The sequence below is a fragment of the Gavia stellata genome, chromosome 2 (genome assembly GCF_030936135.1).
Source record: "Gavia stellata isolate bGavSte3 chromosome 2, bGavSte3.hap2, whole genome shotgun sequence".
In the NCBI taxonomy this organism is placed as follows: domain Eukaryota; kingdom Metazoa; phylum Chordata; class Aves; order Gaviiformes; family Gaviidae; genus Gavia; species Gavia stellata.
The window spans coordinates 5399598-5419142 of NC_082595.1; the positions used below are offsets into that span (position 1 = coordinate 5399598).

General features: G+C 39.8%; 1 protein-coding gene across 25 annotated transcripts in view; it reads right to left on the reverse strand.

The window, feature by feature from the left end:
* Positions 1 to 19545, reverse strand: part of NRXN1 (neurexin 1) — a 740438-nt gene that overhangs the window by 93940 nt on the left and 626953 nt on the right. For 17 of the 25 annotated variants that reach the window (XM_059835680.1, XM_059835672.1, XM_059835679.1 and 14 more), the window contains 2 exons: positions 6104 to 6193; positions 4343 to 4662 (listed from right to left, as the gene is read on the reverse strand). In XM_059835680.1, the coding sequence (XP_059691663.1) occupies positions 4343 to 4662; positions 6104 to 6193 (410 nt within the window). The remainder of the gene's footprint in view (positions 1 to 4342; positions 4663 to 6103; positions 6194 to 19545) is intronic. The other 8 variants (XM_059835686.1, XM_059835685.1, XM_059835683.1 and 5 more) reach the window with 1 other exon arrangement.

Genomic DNA, 19545 nt, shown 5'->3' on the forward strand with positions numbered 1-19545 from the left:
CCTACAGGACACCTGTAGACTGGGAGCTACTATCTGAAGAACCTGGATCAAAAACCAGGCAGTAAAATATCCCTCCCATGATGGCTGCAAATCCGCACAATGCTTGTTAACACTGAAACAGCGCAATGCTTTCTTTATTTCCCTCTTCCTCCCACCTCCTCATTTCCTTTTTTTTGTTTTCCCCGCTCCTTACCTGATACCTTTTGTTTATTCTGTAAGCAATTCGAGGCAGGGGCTGTCACTTCTTATGTGTTTATGCAGTGCCTTGCATGAAGGCTGACAGCTCTAGATGCCATTATAATCAAAGAGAGAAGGGGGGTGGTGGGATTTTTAAGGCGCTAAGGAAAATGAGGCATTCACCTACCATTGACATTCAATAGGCTTTGAGTACCTTACTCCCCTTTGAAAAATCTACATTTACAAGTATAATAATTAAGATGTCTGTCATCACCAAAACATCCATTGTTAAAATATGACACAGCTTCCAAGTAGGGAAAACCTTCATTTAGAGCAGAGTCACTAACAAAAAGCATTTTTTTTCAGAAGCACTAAGACCTCATTTGTCTAAAATCATGCACAACAGTATTCAACATACTTTCTGGAAGTATCATGTCTACCTAACAGCATTAGTTAGATATCTGCTGAGAAGCACCCACTCCATCAATTTAAGCACTAACATTGTAGGTTTTTTAAAAGACCATGTCCTATAAATAGAGATTTAATGATCTTCTTTAAGTATTGTAATCTTTAATCGAATTCAATACCTCTGCAAATGGAGCAAACAATCTCTGACTGATTAGATCATTTGCGTCTATTCTAATTTCAGACATGCACTGGTTTGCAATAATGTAAGGTTTTTTCTTTGGCAATTGCTGTTCAGCTGCATATTTTCTTCAGTAACCTAATTAATGCTAGAAAGGTAACTTTTCTTCTTGTGCATTACGGTATGCCAATGTAGCTGACACTCCTGCAGAGGTTATATATAAATCAAAATCAGAAAAAACCGTAAAGGACAAAAATGAAAGAGAATGCAGAAATTTAAAGTAGATTTTCCATGAGATGGTGAGTGCCTTCATCTCCCAGTGACATCAAGACGGAAGGTGATTACTCAGCATGCTGCAGGATAGACCCGTGGGAGACCTATGGGCCGCCAGCACAGAAATTATTACATACAGGTAGAAGAGAATCATAGAATTGTTTGGGTTGGAAGGGATCTTAAAGATCATCTTGTTCCAACCCCCCTGCCATGAGCAGGGACACCTTCCACTAGACCAGCTCGCTCAAAGCCCTGTCCAACCTGGCCTTGAACACTTCCAGGGTTGGGGCATCCACAGCTTCTCTGGGCAACCTGTGCCAGTGCCTCACCACCCGCATGGTGAAGAATTTCTTCCTAATATCTAATCTAAATCTACCCTCTTTCAGTTTATCCTATTGTCCTATCACTACACACCCTTGTAAAAAGTAGTAAGGAAACAGGTATTAATGAAGAGAAGAAATTATGTCCTTAATTTGATTTAATGTCTTCCTAGGACTCAGTTTGTTGCGTGGATAACATAGCATCCTGCAGACAAATTTCAGCTTTGACTTTGGGATGTTATCAATCTCTTCAAATCAAATCACAGGCCTGATTGCAAACTGCGTTCCAGTGCAGTCCCTGACTAATTAAGTGTATAGTCGTAGTGACAACGCAGATCCTACCAGGCAGGATGTTTAGACATAGCTGAAGTAAACCACTGTGTATTATTATTGGCAAGAAGGGCTCAGTTACAGACTCAGGACGCCATGTGCATGTGTGTTAATGGCATTAACACTCAACGCTTTCCTCAGAAATGTTGATTTCAGGTTCTTAGATACAGAAATATTCCTGCCAAGTCATTTCAAATGGGCTGCATCGAGGACTTGCATCAGCCAGGCTAATAGGTGGGAGGGGTTGTTCTACACCTTCACCCTCAGAACGTGCTTTGGCGAGATCCCGTGCAGCTCTGGATGCTCCTGGAGCCTGCCTGAGGCTCGTGATGGTGGGACATCACAAAGAGCAGGTGCTGACAGCACGGCGGCGTGGCCGGCTCAGACAGGAGGGGACGAGGGAGTGGCACGGTTGTATTGAGGTCACTCCGCTCCAGTGGCAACGAGGTGCTCTAAAATAAATGGTGTAGGTGCTCTGATAAAGTCTGTAAGGGCCACAGCTTATTTCAGGCACCACAGTCTAGAAAGAGAAGATCTGTGGAAGATCTTTTTACCTAATCATCTCTTTCCTCTCCTCAGAAAAAATTACACCCCACCATAGTTGTTAGCTTAAGAAACATTTTTCTTCCCCAAATATGCCATTGGAAAACCTCAAAAAGAAAAATCTTAGTGCCTAGGCATCCAAACAAGTGTGTAAATCATACTGGGGAATATTGCTGGAAGCTGAGGCCAACCAGCAAAGCAACTATACCAGCAAACTCCCATCGCCCACAAATCATGCAAGGTGTCAACTGGGAATGCTCCCTGTGACGTTCTTCCTCCCAGATTGTGCCTGGGAGTTACCGGAGAGAGTGGCAGAGGCCAAAAGCATGCTGGGAACTGTTAGAGCAGTTAAACTTGGTTTAATTTTAATTCAGTAGCATTAATTTAGCCCAAATTCTTCCACACTGTGAGGATGTCCTGCAGTTTTAGATGCAGATCTTCCTCTCTGCAAATTTGATGAGGTCTTACATTTCATTGCTGCAAAATACTGAGATCAGACTAGTTGGATAATAAAGTAGGAGATACTATTTAAAACAGAGTTAATAAAGAAGAAAATGTATTGCCTATTTAATAAAAACACTGTAGTTTACTACAATAATCATTAAAAGAACTGCAAGCTATGATCTACAATGGATGACATTTTTTGGAGGCAGTTGGTTCCATGTATCTCTAAGTTGGGTTTTATTGCCCCCTTTTATTTTCCCCCCTTTGGATTCTCATGCACTTTAAATAAACAAGGAAAATGCATAGAACCTGTGTTTATTTGAAAATACAAGTCAAACAGTTTTTTTAAATGCTCACTTTTAACTTAAACGTTCTGCTTCCTTATACAAAATAACAATTTTTACTTTTAAATCACTGTAGTTTTCAATCCATAGTATAAAGTGTACCAAAATACTACAGAGAGAAAAGCTGAAGTGTTGAGTTTGATGCCCCGATCAAGTTCCAACTGTGAGTTGAGGTTTTACACAGCAAACAGGCAACTTGACCTCATCCTCCCAGTCTAATCGGCATGTTCTCCTCCGTTCTTGAGAAAATTAACCTCATTCATCACGTCGTGCTCCTGTTCCTCCCTACGGCTCGTCACACTTCCTTTGCTCCTTGTCCTATTTCTGGATCTCGGAGCGCAGCTATCATGGCTTGATGACACAGTGGGCGCACAAGCAAGCATGTGAAGCCAAGTGAACACAGGAAAAGCTTTTAGCAGTGTACCTTTTTCTTTGGTTGTTTTTTTTCTTTTTTTTTTTTTTCCAGGCAGAATAAATGTAAAAGAATCTTCTCTGCCACAGAAATGTCCGGGTAAGTTTTAGGCTTTTAAAGAACAAAGTCTGAATGTTGTTACTCAGGGTTATCCAGAAGATGACAGTACTTAATTCACTCACCTGTTTTTTCCCCTTGTTTTCCCAATAATTAAATTCCCCCCCATGTTATACAGAGATCCTGACAAAACCTGAAAGCTACTAAATATACAACTAAATTCATGAGATGCAAATAACCTCAACAAACAGTATACAACAGCCTCTGACTTGGAGCCTGAGTCTCCCAGGGGTGCAGAGTGCTCTTAATTCCCTCTGCTGCCACTGCCTCTTATGAGGAATTCTGCCCAAGAAGATGAGCAGTCATGGGACTAGAGAAACTGCTAATTCCTTTTCCAGCCTCTTCCAACTTTTTGTCTTCACACCTCCTTCCTGTTCCCTCTTCAAACCGTGTCTCTCTTCTCTATCTCATGGATAAAGTCACCACTTCATTTCATTCTCTCTAACTCCAGACATCCTGCATTCCTACACTGAAAATAATCAATGTAAGTCATCAAAGGAAGAAAGAGTACTTAAAAATATGCACCATTATGAAGATGGGTGACAAGGCAATAAAGCTCAGCACAAGAAAAATCCGAACTGGTCAGTTTGCCTAATTTAGAAGAACAGCAAAGTCCTTACTCTCCCTCTAAATGCTGATCCACATCGCATCCACGAGCCATGTATGGCACAGAACTTTTATCTGTAACTCACGCATTTCTTCAACAGGAACAATTTCACCTGCAGAGTGAACGCGATACGCGAAGCCACGCTCAAAGACGGGAAAATATTTGCAAAAGGCGAGGAAGCCGACTAACCTGACCAATAGGTTCTTTTGTCGGGGTCTTTCCTCTTCTAGCGGTGCTCGTGGCCAAAGTGGTGGTTGTTTCCATGACTGACGTGGACATCTCGGACTGCATCGCTGTGGCTGTGGACTCGGTTGTCATAGAGGAAGGCACTTCACCAACAAGTCTCACATTTCCTTCTATCACGATGTTAGCATCATTTTCTGCTGCCATATTCAGAACTTTCAAGCCATTGTAGTAAAGACCAGAGAGCTGGCCTTGGAAAGGATGGCCACGTTCCTTGCCTCCAATTTTTATGGTTGCTTGGCTATTGAAGATTGTGAGCTGACGCCCTGTGAAGATAATATTATATACATGCAAAAATGTTGACTGTGAACACTATACTCTACACAAGTGATAACAGATTTTCATGGGGTGAATAATGAGAGCAATAAACTATAAGAAAAGGATTTGACTCATAATTCATTGCTTTTTAATGAGGTGTCCATGAAATGCATACATTTTGAGAGCGTTTGCCTCTTTCTTAATTTACGACGTGTTGGGATTTTTTTTTTTTTTGCTAAAAGGCCAATCAAATATATTCGCAAATGGGTTTAGTGCTACAAATGATACCCCTCTCCCTTTTACCTGAAAGCAGTGTTAAGCTTTTTGGCGTGTGTCAAGAATGCCAGGTTTCTAATTCCTTAAGATTACTTTTTCTTCAAGTCTGCCAACATTTCAAAGGGTTTTTTCCACGCAATACAGCATAGGGCCTATAGCTTTAAGTAGGTACATGTGAGTTTATGTATGTATAGACATATACAAATATGTATATACACACACAGAGAGTTTCTAGATATGCCAGCAAAGTCACTAGGTCCAGTGAATTTTAAAGAATATGTTATGCAGTAATCTGTCATATCTCTATATGAGTGAATAAAATATTTACATTTTTAATTAAATGTTTCCTTTTTGTATTTAAATGTTTATTTTCCTTCCACATCCCCACTGAAAAGAAACACATGGTTCACACTGAGTATCTCAGAGGCAGATTCAAAAATAGATGTCTGATTGGCTTTCAGCAAGGCTATCAATTAAAATAAAAGATTTTAGATGTAAAAGCGGCTTCAGAAATGATACACATACCGATGGAGAAATCATGGTACATTTCCATTAAACAGAGAAATCCTCAGCAACAGTACCACTCTTAGTAAACAGAATAGTCACTTTAGCAGATTGGTTTCTGCTCACAAAAAGCATGCACACAACTTTAAGTTCTGTTTTAATCAGCGTTTGTTCCAAAATCCCCTTAGAAGGTTGCAAACGTTAAAGGGACTTCATTTTGATCGGCAATTCATATTGCCCACTATTTAAGATACCTACAGTTTAAACAAATTTTTTTTTTCAGGACCATAATGAAGATATCATAACTACATATATTTTTAGTTAATAATTTAGATGCTGGAACATGTCATATAATCTATGAATGATTTATAATTTTTGGTTAATGTTTGCTATGAGTACCTTCATAGATTGAGTTAGTGGATTATATTTAACAGTCCCTTTAACCTTAAGTTAACAGGGTAAGGTTATTAAACAGCTGGTACTTCTAGAAATGTATAGAAATTATTATACAAGGTATGCAAATATTACTCTATATTTTACTTTTTTAAATTTGTTTTTAATTTAGTTTTACTGAAATTTATTTTTTATGTTTATTAGTGTTACAATGAAGTACTACTTGGTTATGTTCAAATTATTTTTTTATTTGAAGTTTTAATCAATGTTTTTTACCTTTGTCGAGTAGCCATTCATCAACTACTCGACCAAGTCGATATGGAATTCGCTGTCTAGCAATCGCCAGGCGCTCGTTATCATTGTTTCCTTTAAAGTTTAAAGAGACATTTCATTGGTTAAAATCTGTAAGGTCAAAGGTTAAAAGTTAATACTTAAAGCTTGAGCTATACAGTTGCCACATGATTTTTTGAAATTTGGAATTTTAAAAAGTGCTACCTAGAACATTTCATGGTTCAGACTTTTCATTCATTCATTTATTTTATTTTAGCAAACAAAATTATTCCTATGTTAATTGAAAATTAGAAATCTGCATTTGAGCTAGGTTATTAAACTTATGTTATAGACAGACCCAAAAAACAAATTTAAACATCATCGAATGGCTTTACAAAAAATGATCATTGACCTCAGGGTTTTGTCTTTTTTGATGTTTCTTATTAACTAGTTAAACATGTTCAGGTGAAACAGGTTTAAGTTTTCAAAAGACATCCAACCTCTCACTCCAGGTTAGTCATTTAAAGAAGAACACCACCACAACTCTTAATCACCATCTAAGGCACGCTTACTTCTGCTGTCTAGAAATAGACCTGCCGTAACTTATTTCCTAGCCAGAAAAAATACATTCTTATTCGCTTCATTTAAATACATTCCAGAGATTCAAATATATGGCACAGAACAGACCAGAGTATTCACCATTTGTACATTCTCATAGGACACGTTGACAATGTCTTGAAGGAACACCAAGGCTTTGACAAAAGTGACTTGCTGAAAGGCAGCCTGGTTCCAAAACGTGGAAGCGCTTTAAAATTTAGCAAGAGGCCATCTGTAGTGGGGTTTCATAAACTAAGAACTAACCAGGACTTGGCAATGCGAAACACCAACTTGTCGTATTTGCAAACTGTATCTATTCTCGGTCTGTGCAGAGATCTTTTGACTTCTTTACATAAAACAATGAGATAAAATAAGCCTGGTACAGACAGAAAAACATCAGACAACGAGGAATAATGAGCAAATCTTCATATGTTTCGTACTTCAAATGTTTATTTCTAATTATAGCTTTTTGTGTTTGAATGATATAGGTGTGATTCCCTCAGAAAACCATGTCTTCTACTTAAAACTTCTCTTAGGAGAACGGTAAACCGAAGTATTTCCTTCAATGAACAGATTTTTGGTGGCAGTAGTATTTCAGACCAACAATACCTTTTTCTTCCATTGTATTGGTTCATATTAGTAAAGAACCTGAGAGATAAGAACAGCCAGATGAGTAAAAAGCAGTCATTCCTAATTCAGGTCTGAATCCAGAGTCAATCTTACTAGCTCAAAGGTGCATACTGTCTTTGACTTCAAAACCCACCACGGAACCAAGTCCTGTATCTGCAGTGGAAATGTAAGTACAGGATGCGGTACCCCACACAGCGCTCAGAAATTCATTTTCTTGAGCCAGAAATTATCAAACTAACTATCAAACCAAAGTATTATCCAAATTCAGGAAATCAATGTTCTAGTTTGTCAGACAATTATCCCCGCTATCGGCATCACAAGCCGTAACAGGCTTGCAGGGAAGAATCAGTACCATAGCCCCCACAAACAGTAAGAGCAACAGCTTCTGTGCCGAAAACCATGGTGGTTTTACACAGACACTTACCCTGCAGTGACATGGACTGCTACTTTCCATGCATCATGTCTCCCTCATTTGGTTTAGCAGGGACATAGTTCACTACGCCAAAAGCTGATCTATTTCCTTTTGAGAGGATGTCCTTCTCCTATTCACTTTCCAATGTAGAATCATAGAATGGTTTGGGTTGGAAGGGTCATTTGAAGACCATCTAGTCCACGGCCCCTGCCATGGGCAGGGACATCTTTCACTAGATCAGGTTGCTCAAAGCCCATTCAACCTGACCTTGAACACTTCCAATGATGGGGCACCCACAACTTCTCCAGACAACCGCAGAAGTTGGTTCCACAACTTCTCTGGGCAAATATGCTACGTGAACTTCTATAGGCATGTCAATATTAAAAAGTGCATGGGTGTATATATAAAAATATACACCTTTTTTTCATAGGTATACTTCTCTCTGTTCTCAACTTTCAGAAACATTCTCTGTAAAATAATATTTTACTGAAACTTTCCTTTTTCTGCCTTTCCAAGAAAGTGAAAATTTAAAATAAAAGGCTTCAGAACACAACTGTTGTGATGTTGAGAGAATACAGAATGTCTTAAAATTTTTTTCCTGTTACAATCTTTAAAATTACTGCTTTTCACCCTGGGCTCCTTCACTTACAACAAACTCCTTGTGACTCAACGGAAATTTGAGAAGTACAGGAAAAACATGAGAACTGCCATGTGATCAACATGGGAACAAAGGTAAGTAGTGTGATCCTCCATGTTTCTGTTCTGGATTTGTATCCTTTACTCAAAAAAAAAAAAAAAAAAAATATATACATATATACACCAGGGAGTTAATAATTTATATTCCCTGAGAGCAAGTTACTTTTAACATTTATGTTTAGCTTTTCAATAAGATGTTTCTACAGTTTTTATTGAGGCATTATCAGTTGATTCACTGAGTAAGTGAGAGAACGTCCTATTTCCAAAAAGTTTCCTTAACTTAAAACAAATGAATCACGAGGTTTTGTTGCTGTTGGGTATGGGGTTTTTTTGCTATCTATATTTAAACAAAAAAGGGAGGGTGGGTGGGATTCTCCTATGTCATTTATAAGAAAAGGCTAAATTGTTCAGAAGAGGTTTGTGGGCATAAGGAATCTATTAACGCAATGGAAAGAAGTCTCATGGATGTAGATCATCATTCACTCATCAGATTCACCCACTGTTACTCACTGGATGCCTTTCACGAGCAAATGCTCCCTAGACCTCAGAAGAACCATATAGTCATGTCAAATCCAAACACTGTTCACAACTGCATACGTTGGGAAGGCATTAAACTATGTTGTTTATTCAACCCGTGGGTGTAAATTAGGTAGAAGGACCCTCTGCAGTCACCAGCCTGGATCCCTAACGCTATGGCATCTCTACTGTAATTCCATTACTAACACAGGATTTATTCTAGACAAGGTTTATTGCTGCCTCCGCTTCCACTGCTTGGCAGCTGCTCCAGGACATCTCTATGGTGATCGTGGAAATTCCTCTGTGAATTAACAGCATACATTTAGTCTTGGCCAGCTTCTCCATTTATTTGAATTATTTCATTAAAAAGTCCATGCTGTATGTACGTTCTTTGAGGATATTGCACCCTATTATAATGTGATTCTATCTATAAATTATGTTTTATACTAACTGCAGCAGTCTTGCGCCACTGGAAGCAAAATACAAATAAAAGCAAGGAAATAACCATTTGATTTGTAAAGGTCACACAAAAAAATAATTGCTGATTACATTAGCCCATCCCTCATCAGAGGAAAAGTGCATTGTCAAATGCATCTCAATTTGGCGCTATTACATTAGCTTAAGTTCTTCTAGTATATAATATAAATGGAAGGCCCAGGGGGAAACGGTGTGGAACTCACCCAGATTTAGTTTCAAGAACACAGAGGCTTAGTAATGATGAAACTAGTAGACACATAGGTAACTTAACAACTACATTTAAAAAAAAAAAAAGATACGTAGCATTGAAAAGAATGGAAACGACATTAAAAGCAACAAACACCCTATTATTACATTGTGAAAAAACACATCTTTTCAATAACTGCTTCTTCCCAAACAGCTGGTTTGGGTCATATACTCAGCTACGAATCTGGAGAGCCCCACTGAATTCAGTGAAACTATGTGCATTTACTTCATCTGGTAATCTTATCCCCAGTAGGGAAAACACAAATACCACATACCGGTTTTCTCAGGAGTATTCAGTGCACATTTTTCATGCTTCCTTTATTTATGCTTGTTTTTACCAGTATGGTGAACCACAAGGAGCTTCTTCAGTAAAAACACTTCCAAGAAGGTTAATAAATATTTTCATACTCTAAATAAACCTGTGGCTTTGAGATTTTATTTCTGTTACCCGTCTGAAAGATTAAGTGCTCTGGGAGGCCTGCTTTTCAATGTAATTCATGAAAAACAACTGATACACCTAAACTTTAATTGTAGACAGCTATGTGACTATCCAGCATGGCACGTCCTGGTTGTATGGTCGAGATTTCTTTGATTAAAAAAACTAGGTAGAAATGATTCATTCAGGATGTGCACCGTGACATTGTCTAACCTGATTGAATTCTCGACGGCTTCATTCTTCTGCCAAATAGATAATATTTTGTCACAACACGGTGTTAATTCTGTACAGGCAGAAAGGCTTCAAGGGAATAACAGTAATTCCGAAGAATCAAGGTAAGCAGAGAGGAGCAGCAAAGGTCAAATCTTCAAGTTGAAGCTAAATCTTGTGGCAAGATTGAGAAGAAGCAGTCCAAAAAAACTTTAATCATACCTTTATATCTATAGGTCAGCTGGGACAAACCAACTATGTGAACTTCACTAATATGTATTTTATCCCTCCTGATTTATTATATTGTCAGTGCTGGAGTGTAATTCTATTTTGTTCTCTGAAATAAAGGTGTCAGTTATTGATGTGAAATAGCAGCATCCTTGAAAGAGAGTAAGAAAGAAGGTTGAAAATCGAGAGTCTGTGAAGAACAACTTAGACTAGAGAATATTTTCTTTGAAACAAACCCTTTAACAGAATACAAATTCACCTTGTTAGTCCCAGTGATCTGCTAAGGAAATAAATAACAAAGTGATGAAACCAAGGTCTATCTCCATTTATAAACCCCCCTCTCCCTAGTTTTGCTCATCATGATCTTGACACTGCTGTTTCCGAATCATGACTCCCCTGACATCAGCAAGAGGAAGGCAGAGACCCATCTCATTCCTCCAGATGCAATTAGGGATGAAACCTGACCGAAGCATCAGCTGCACGGCATGGGAGGAAACCACAGCAGCTCTGTGGTACGGGGGCAAACAGTCCACATTGTGCTTTTGTTTCCTAACGGGGCCACGTCAGACACTATCTCAGTAATGGCCCATACTAAAAGTTCATTTGAATCATCTGTTACTGTGCCCAAACACTTATGTATACAAGTATATATTAATGTGGGAATAAACTGGAGATGCAAAGACCGTGGTCTAAAATTTGTACAACAGATGATTTTGCACGTGCAGCTTGCCTCTTCCCAGCAAAAGAGGGAGTGATATTTTAAGTGCTATCAGTTGCAAGCACAAACTTTTACATGGCTTGCATGTTATTTTGTCATGCTGGTGTCCACACTGGCTCCAAGTCTCTACGTGGATGCTTTCAGTATCGTCATAGTCGCAACGTAAATTGGTGTTAACAATACCATAGATTCAGACCAGAACGGATTTCGAATAGCCAATATACAGACATTCTCTAAAGCTATATTAAGATTCAAATTTAAATGGTCTTCAACCGTCATCTAAGGAATTCAGTGGCTATGTCTACATCGCTCTGTTTTGCCAAAGACCCCTTGGAAAGGTCACTCAGGCTAGGGCTCCCCACCCACATGAACGCTGCAGACCCAGAGTATGTTCCCAGACTTTCCGTGCACAGTGAGTAGGGTGTGCTAGGGCATAGCCTTACTTCAGCTGCCACTGTAGACCTCTAGCAAGTCATGCTCCTTACAAACTTCAGTCCTAAATAGTCTGCAGCACATCTGATCCTGCCTGTTGCCTTCATAAATAGCCCTACTATTACCTGCAAGCATCTCGTCCTCAGCAGCCATCAGTAAGCTTGCCTTTATGCCTGCAAACACAAGATCACCTTTTCCATCACAACCCCCTGGGCCCAGGATATACAAGCATGAGACTGGGTTGGATGGGGCAGAGGACAAGAGGTCCAGGTTCTGACCCCAGGAAATCACTGTGTGTGGGGGGGACTCTGACACTGCTGTGACTCAGATTTTTGCCGAGTGCTTACAGACTTGGCTATCTGGTATTTGATCCAGGAATGAGAAAGTTCTGAATCACAGAATCATGTAGGTTGGAAAAGACCTTTAAGATCATCAAGTCCAACCGTTAACCTAGCACTACCAAGTCCACCACTAAACCATGTCCCGAAGCACCTCATCCACATGTCTTTTAAATGCCTCCAGGGATGGTGACTCCACCACCTCCCTGGGCAGCCTCTTCCAGTGTCTGAAAACCCTTTTGTTGAAGTAATTTTTCCAAATTCAAGTCTAAACCTCCCCTGGCACAACTTGAGGCCATTTCCTCTTGTCCTGTCGCTTGTCACTTGGGAGAAGAGACCAACACCCACCTCACCACAACCCCCTTTCAGGTAGTTGGAGAGAGCAATGAGGTCTCCCCTCAGCCTCCTCTTCTCCAGACTGAACAACCCCAGCTCCCTCAGCCGCTCCTCATCAGACTTGTGCTCCAGACCCCTCACCAGCTTCGTCGCCCTTCTCTGGACACGCTCCAGCACCTCAATGTCCTTCTTGGAGTGAGGGGCCCAAAACTGAACACGGTATTCGAGGTGCGGCCTCACCAGCGCCGAGTACAGGGGCACGATCCCCTCCCTACTGCTGCTGGCCACACTGTTTCTGATACAGGCCAGGATGCCGTTGGCCTTCTTGGCCACCTGGGCACACTGCTGGCTCATACTCAGATGGCTGTCGACCAACACCCCCAGGTCCTTTTCTGCGGGGGAGCTTTCCAGCCACTCGTCCCCAAGCCTGTAGCATTGCATGGGGTTGTCATGGCCAAAGTGCAGGACTCTGCCTGTGGCCTAAATGGATCAGATAAAGCTGTGTGCCTTTTTCTGTTGCTAAAATATGCCAGCTACATGTTACAACGTGTAGGACGATGAGTTGGGAGAGATGAAGGAGGATATAGTGGTCAGCCTCAAAGACTATTGTACGAGGAGTTACATATCCAGAAAGCTGATTTAGGCCTCCTCCAGTGTTCAAAGGGAAGGCAGACACACAGTTCTAGGATGTGTATTTTTTCCCATTGGACATCTTGAAAAAACCTTACCGTCAGCTTGGTGAGAAGATAAAAGTGCAAAGAAGCTCTGAAGTCAGAGAAAGAACCTGTAGCAAATAAGTAATGAGCGCAACTCTACAATGCCTTCCCTTATTCCAGAAGAGCTAACCTACAAAAAAAGAAACCACCATGAGGTATGACTTCTCCACACTTCAAAGTGTCAAACCTGGCAAGTTCAGATTAAATGACCATAACATAATATGGCCCTTTTCACCCTATGGACACTCCCAAATTCCTTATAATGAGTATCAGGTATCCCAAAAGGATATTCTGCCCACAGAATGACTGACAGCAGTCTTCACAGCAGAGTGAAATATCTCATCGGTGGCTCATAACACTGCTAAACACAATGCAAAACTTACGTGGCCTCAAAGAAGAATCCAATTATCCGAGTGACTGGAAAACGTACGTGTCAGTTGATTCCCATTCCACTGATACTACAGACTGTACCAAAACATCTTGTGTTCACCTGCAAGCTCCTTGTTTCGTGCTTGCGTATTAAACAAACTAAATCATATTTTTACAACTTTCTATAGGATAAAACAGAGAACTCTCATTAACCTCTCAGGGAGATCCGAACCTTCACTTCAAATTAACTACCTTCAGCCCTGTTTTGTTTCTGATTATTTTTCACGGGATTAATTAGTAATTAAACAAACAGTGTGCTCTTCCTGACTCTCACTTCCTCACTACAATGCAATATCTGTCTCAGTTTGTGCAGTGTTGGATTGCTTACTTTGAGAGATTGGTGTATTATATCAAAAGCAAGCAAGAGAAGATGAAAAGCAACAAGAAGGAGATAAGAAAACATAGGACTTGTCTGATAAATTAAAGGTCATATTTTGTTATCAGGAGTTTTAAAAAGATGCTTTGTACTGCCTGTGCAGCATTTAAGGAGCTAATATTGTATGGCTGATGCTAAAATAGGCAGGGAAATTGAAAGAAATCATTAAAGAGGAAGATTAAAGTATAAAAAATGAATTGTTATAACTACGGTACCTTGCCCCGTATCACTCCAAGAGTGACATTTTGCAGTTCTCCAAGGTAAAAGGACTCTGAACTGTTTCTAAATCATAATGTCACAGCATTTAAGGTTACTTTTCCTATAGAAATTGAACCAGAAGTTGACTGTAAGCAGTTTCTTATTCAATAGGTTTTCAACAGCTGGAAAATGGAGAATATTTCAACCCTACTGTATCTAAAATTAGCTAGGTCTGAGATAGTAACTACTGAATGTGTTCTTCTGACTTTCGGCCACATAGCAATCTGGATGATCTTCATTTCATGTTAGCAAAGAGCTACTATATAGAATGTCCCCTGACAGAAATAATACATTACAGAAATGAACAATGGCAAATGGAAAACACTGTGCTCAGCTCTTTTTTTAAATTTCTATTGGTCTGTAACCCCATGAGTATCCAGTATTCAGGTAGAAGCCATCAGTAAGAAAGGTCTTAATAACTATGTGCAAGCCTCCTAATTAAGTTTAGTCGCGCTGCAAGTTCCAGGGACGGAACAGGACAAACTGTCAAAAGGTCATCACCCATATCATCGCGTTTTATTGTAGTCAGTGAAAGGCTTTGGGAAACTCTATATATTTTTTCCATATGTTATTTCTAGATCATTTGCAACATGAAAAGTTAACTGAAACAATTAAAAAAAATAATTCTTCTGGGGTTAAATTCTGCTCTTGGTTATGTGATTTATAAGAGAAAATAGAGTTTGGCCTTTGGTTGTGATCACCGAAGCTATTGCAATTGAACTGCTCTAGCAGACTGTTCGGAAGCAATGCAGGGTGCAGTGAGGATAATTTCATGCTCATTACATGACCTGAGACATAAAAACCCTAAGAAATGCAAGGCAATCAGCATCAACCCTCAACAGCACACAAACTAACTTGACTGCAACTGCAAAGACTAAAACTGTTGATTTCGTGTTCTTTCCCGACCACTATGCCCCAAAGTCCTGGACCATACAGGTGCTTTGTCACACTCGCTACATCTGCCAAGGCTGCGTCAGCTCGTTCTCCTAGGGATACGCATGACTACACACAAGCCAATGGAAGCAACAAAAGCGAGGTCATTATTTGGACAAGCCTTTGCCAAGCGGAGGAAACCAAACGCACCCATACAGATAGAAAATGGCATTTAAGAGATAAAAATCTGTTCCGTGTCAGCAGTGCAGCAAAAAAAAGTAGCCCTTGGCCAAAGCAAGCTCCAGACTTTCAGTTCTGTCTAAAAGTGGCATTTCAATTCGTGTATTTATGCCTTGCAGACATTTTACTATAAAAGAATAATCTATTTCAAATGGAAAGGTTTAAACTTGTAAACATAAGGGGGTTTTAATGCTTTTGGCAAGACACAGAAACAGAAACTGTAAATAATAGAAACAGATGTTCCCTCCGATAAAAGTAGAGGAGTGCTTTAGGACTGCAGAACTATAATGAGCAGTGCATCACGCGATAGCATAATGGCCGTGGGTAGACTCCCAGCAGTCATTTACTTTTATCTGTTAAAAGGTGAAATAATCCAATTCCCTAATTATACATTAAAATAAAGCTTCACTAATATTTTCCATGTAATCTGTGATACGTAGCACCTCACTATAACTTTTAGGAAATACAGCTAATTTTTTAAAATCCACAGAGTGTTTCCAATTAGCTAAGTATTTTCCCCTCATGATTATGTTTGACCTCAGTTTTTTGTGTAGTCTAACTGAGAAGACTAAGAATTATTGTGAAACATTTTATTTTGCTTCCAGATTATTGATTTTGAAGAAAATTGAAAACTGCATTGCTCAAATGCTTTGGATTTCTATGTCCAAAACTTCCATGGTTTCCTTCTTTTGTGATTTAGGAAGTTCTCAAGGGAGGGAAAAGACGGTTACCATAACATATTTATCACTTTCCTGAAATCTCTGCTTCACGACTTGTCGTATTCTCCATGTAAAAACGGGAGAAAGACCCACTGCGGAATAAAGCGCCTATGAGGGGGTGTAGGTGTGAGAAAAGGCTATCAGCGTTGTCACCAACCACTCCTACGGGAAGTCCGTTTCAGTGCACCCTAGTCTGCAAAAGCACCTAAAGACACGCCGAACGCCAACCACAGAAGCAGTTCTCGGGTGCCTTGCTAAATCATGGCCTGAAAAGGCCTTTGAAGCTACAGATCTCTTCTTGGATGTTTTCAGATGACAGCTAGTGTCAAGGAAGCCTTGGGCAACTCAAAGAGAAAGCCACTGACTCCCATGCCAGATCTAACACATATGGATCAGACCTGCACCGGTTAAATCAAGATATCCCAATTCTTTAAGCTCTTGCCCAGAACAGGCTGTCACATGAGGAGATGCTCTGTTTTAAAGTTAGCAAGACCGCATTTTAGATGGACAACGCAAAGCTGGCAGCTAACTTTCGTGAAGGTCTAAATTTATTGGTTTGATTTTCAGAGTTAATCTGAGTTGAAACACCAGAATGAAAACCAATCAATATTGAGTTATTTAAGCGCATATGAATTTGCAAGGAAATATGTAATCGCTAGTCAACAGTCAATATGTTTAATTTTTCATTTTCTTTTACAAAAATCCATTTGTTAATGCAATATCCAAAAAGTAGACTTGACTTCTACTTTGAAACACTTATGAAATGTTAAATGGGGAAAAAAACCCCAACTTTTGAAAGAAAATAGCTCTGCTAGCACAATTTACACATCCACTTTTTCTCAGGAAACCACTTGACCTTTTAAAAACATACTGAAACCCACTATGTTGAAGAAATTAGATAAGCATATTATCATCTTTCCAGCTTTATGAATTCTAGTAGCTTCTCTAACACGAAGCATTAATACATTATTAAAATATAATGCAATATGCTCTTTAAATTATTTCTTTATTTTTAAATGACGGTACTGAGAATGACGAAGTATTAAATAGACATCTAATTCTAAGCTGATAACACACTAACAGCTAAAAAGTGCAGATGGCTTACTAATAAAATATTAATGCATTCCAGTTTAACAAGCAAATTTTCAATACAAAATTCAGGACGCTAAGAAGGAAGGACTACATCATTCTATCAATCCACTGTCCACCTTCACCCATGAAATTACTGCCACAGAATCAATAGATTAGATGGGAAAAGGAAACTGCCTACTGTCCTTGCTTTTATTAATATGTGCATGGATTTGCCACTGCTTCCAAAGGAGAACACTAGGTCTTATAAACAAACTTTCACGGCTAAGGCTGAAGTAAATCCAATTCAGATTAAAAGATGTGTAACTGCCAGGATGGGTTGTTACCAGCAATAAAGCACAAGGTTAAAACACGGTTCTGACAAAGACTGGAGTAACAGCCCGTTTTGTTTTCTGCACAGAACACCCGTGGTGCTCACGTCCACGGAGCAATGGTAGATAAGGAAAGTGTACAGACAGCAGATTATTTTTGACAGACTTGCAACATGGCTCATCTCTCCAGCTCAGCTGGAAAAGCTATACGCAGGCTTACTCCATAGAATGCTCTTTAGTTAAAGTCAGCTACTGGAAAAAATACGTGTAACAAACTGTGAGATACCAGATAGAATGGCTAAGCAAGCGGCTAACTAATAATCATTTTCTTAGCTACCAGGATTTATGGATGTATAAATACACAAAGCCAAGAAAGAGAAAGATGAACGATACATTAGGATTGGGGTAATATTTTCAGTATTCCCTTTCTGCTCTTTTGCAAGCACATTCTCAGTTCAATGCAATAGGACTGGCGTGTTCAAAGCATTCTATAGCTGTTGCTTAGCACAGTAATGTTTCTGGATATAGAAATTATACCCGGGAACATTCTTTCTTCTGGTCCGACTTGGTTAATTCCTGGGAAGGTATAGTTATATCTGCAAAGCTATAGTTAGACCTGCATTACTAACACAATGCTACCATAGCATTATTCTTGTATCGATAACACACTCCTAATATAGACGTAGGCATAATCTGATCTGACTATCACAGGATATGAATATTGACCCACTTGATCCTGTGTGCAGCCATAAAACTATCCTTTGGTAATTCATAACCTGTAATGGGCTCAAACAGGTCTTCCAGGAAAATACCTTCTCCTAACGTGATGACACACAGTAGAGGAAAAATCTCTCAGCAGTGAATTCCAAGGCTCACTGTTGAAATCATGTGCGCTATTTCTTGCATTCATTTCTTAGCTCTGGTTATGGCTTTCTAGGAACAGCTAAAGAGCGCTGTAAGCATCTAGTGTTTTCTCCCCCTGAAAGCACTTATACTGTAATCAAGTCACTGCATAGTTTTCTTTTTGACGCTATAGATCAGTTGAGATAGCACCTCTTTTGGGCTCTTGTTACACACGCCCCATTTATTTATTTTATTTTTGCCATAGAACCACAGACCCCAGGTACAGACTTCGATCCCTGGTCCAGAGCTGGTTTCAAAGTCCTGTAAAGAGCGGAAAAATTCTCCCCAGTTCTTCCATTTTAGCCTTTTGTGCCCACAAAGCGATTTCCATGAACTCCTTTGTCACAGCATCACCTGATGTTTCATAAGGAGCAACCTGGAAAGTGAGACCCCCCCCAAGGGACTTTGCAGAATTATACATTTCCAGGACATCGTCGACATTGCCATAACCTTCACTCCTTCCTCTCAGACCCATACCTTGGCATTTAGTGCTGCTGCAGTGCTTTCTACAACTTTCTTTAAATCCTCCTGACTTCCCAAGCGATCGTGTTCACACACCACGTTTGCCCTGCCCTCGCTATTATTTACCACTTTTTTTTGTCTTGGTAAGAGTCACACATCATCAGCAATGACTTTATACAGACTTCCAGGCCACTTATAAAAGTGTTAGATAATCTTTCGAGCCCAGTACAGAACCCCCCTGGACATACGTCCAGTCAGTGAATGCTCCTCACTGATAACTATTTGTTGTATGCAATATTGAGTTTTATTAGCTCAAGCTGACTAATGAAAAATTAACTATATTCGCTGCTCATCACTTTTGTGAAGAGTATCCGTCAGCTTTGGGACTGGCAATGAGACGTGTAGCTGTGATATGCAGGGTCCCCAAAGTCACTGCAACACCGAACACTGCAGTGCTGCACCTCTACGGATGCTAATTTGGCTCATAAAGGATGATTTATACACACAGGATACCTGCGAGCATCAGAGAAGTTAAAAAGGGCAGAAGGAACCCTGAAACCGAGCCTGAAACTTCTCTGTCCAAATCCTTCACGCGTACCTTATCCTACCACAGCTTTTTGGAATTGACGGTGCGACCATAGCACTGTCTTCAGTCTGAGTTTGCATTTTAGTTCAGACAAAACCACACATGAATGTGCATGAGAGACAACTACAGGACTAGGGCCCTAAAGTGAGATGCTCAAGAATCCTTTGGTTGAAAATTGCTGTGAGACAATTTAAAATGAGAGTGTGTTTTCAAG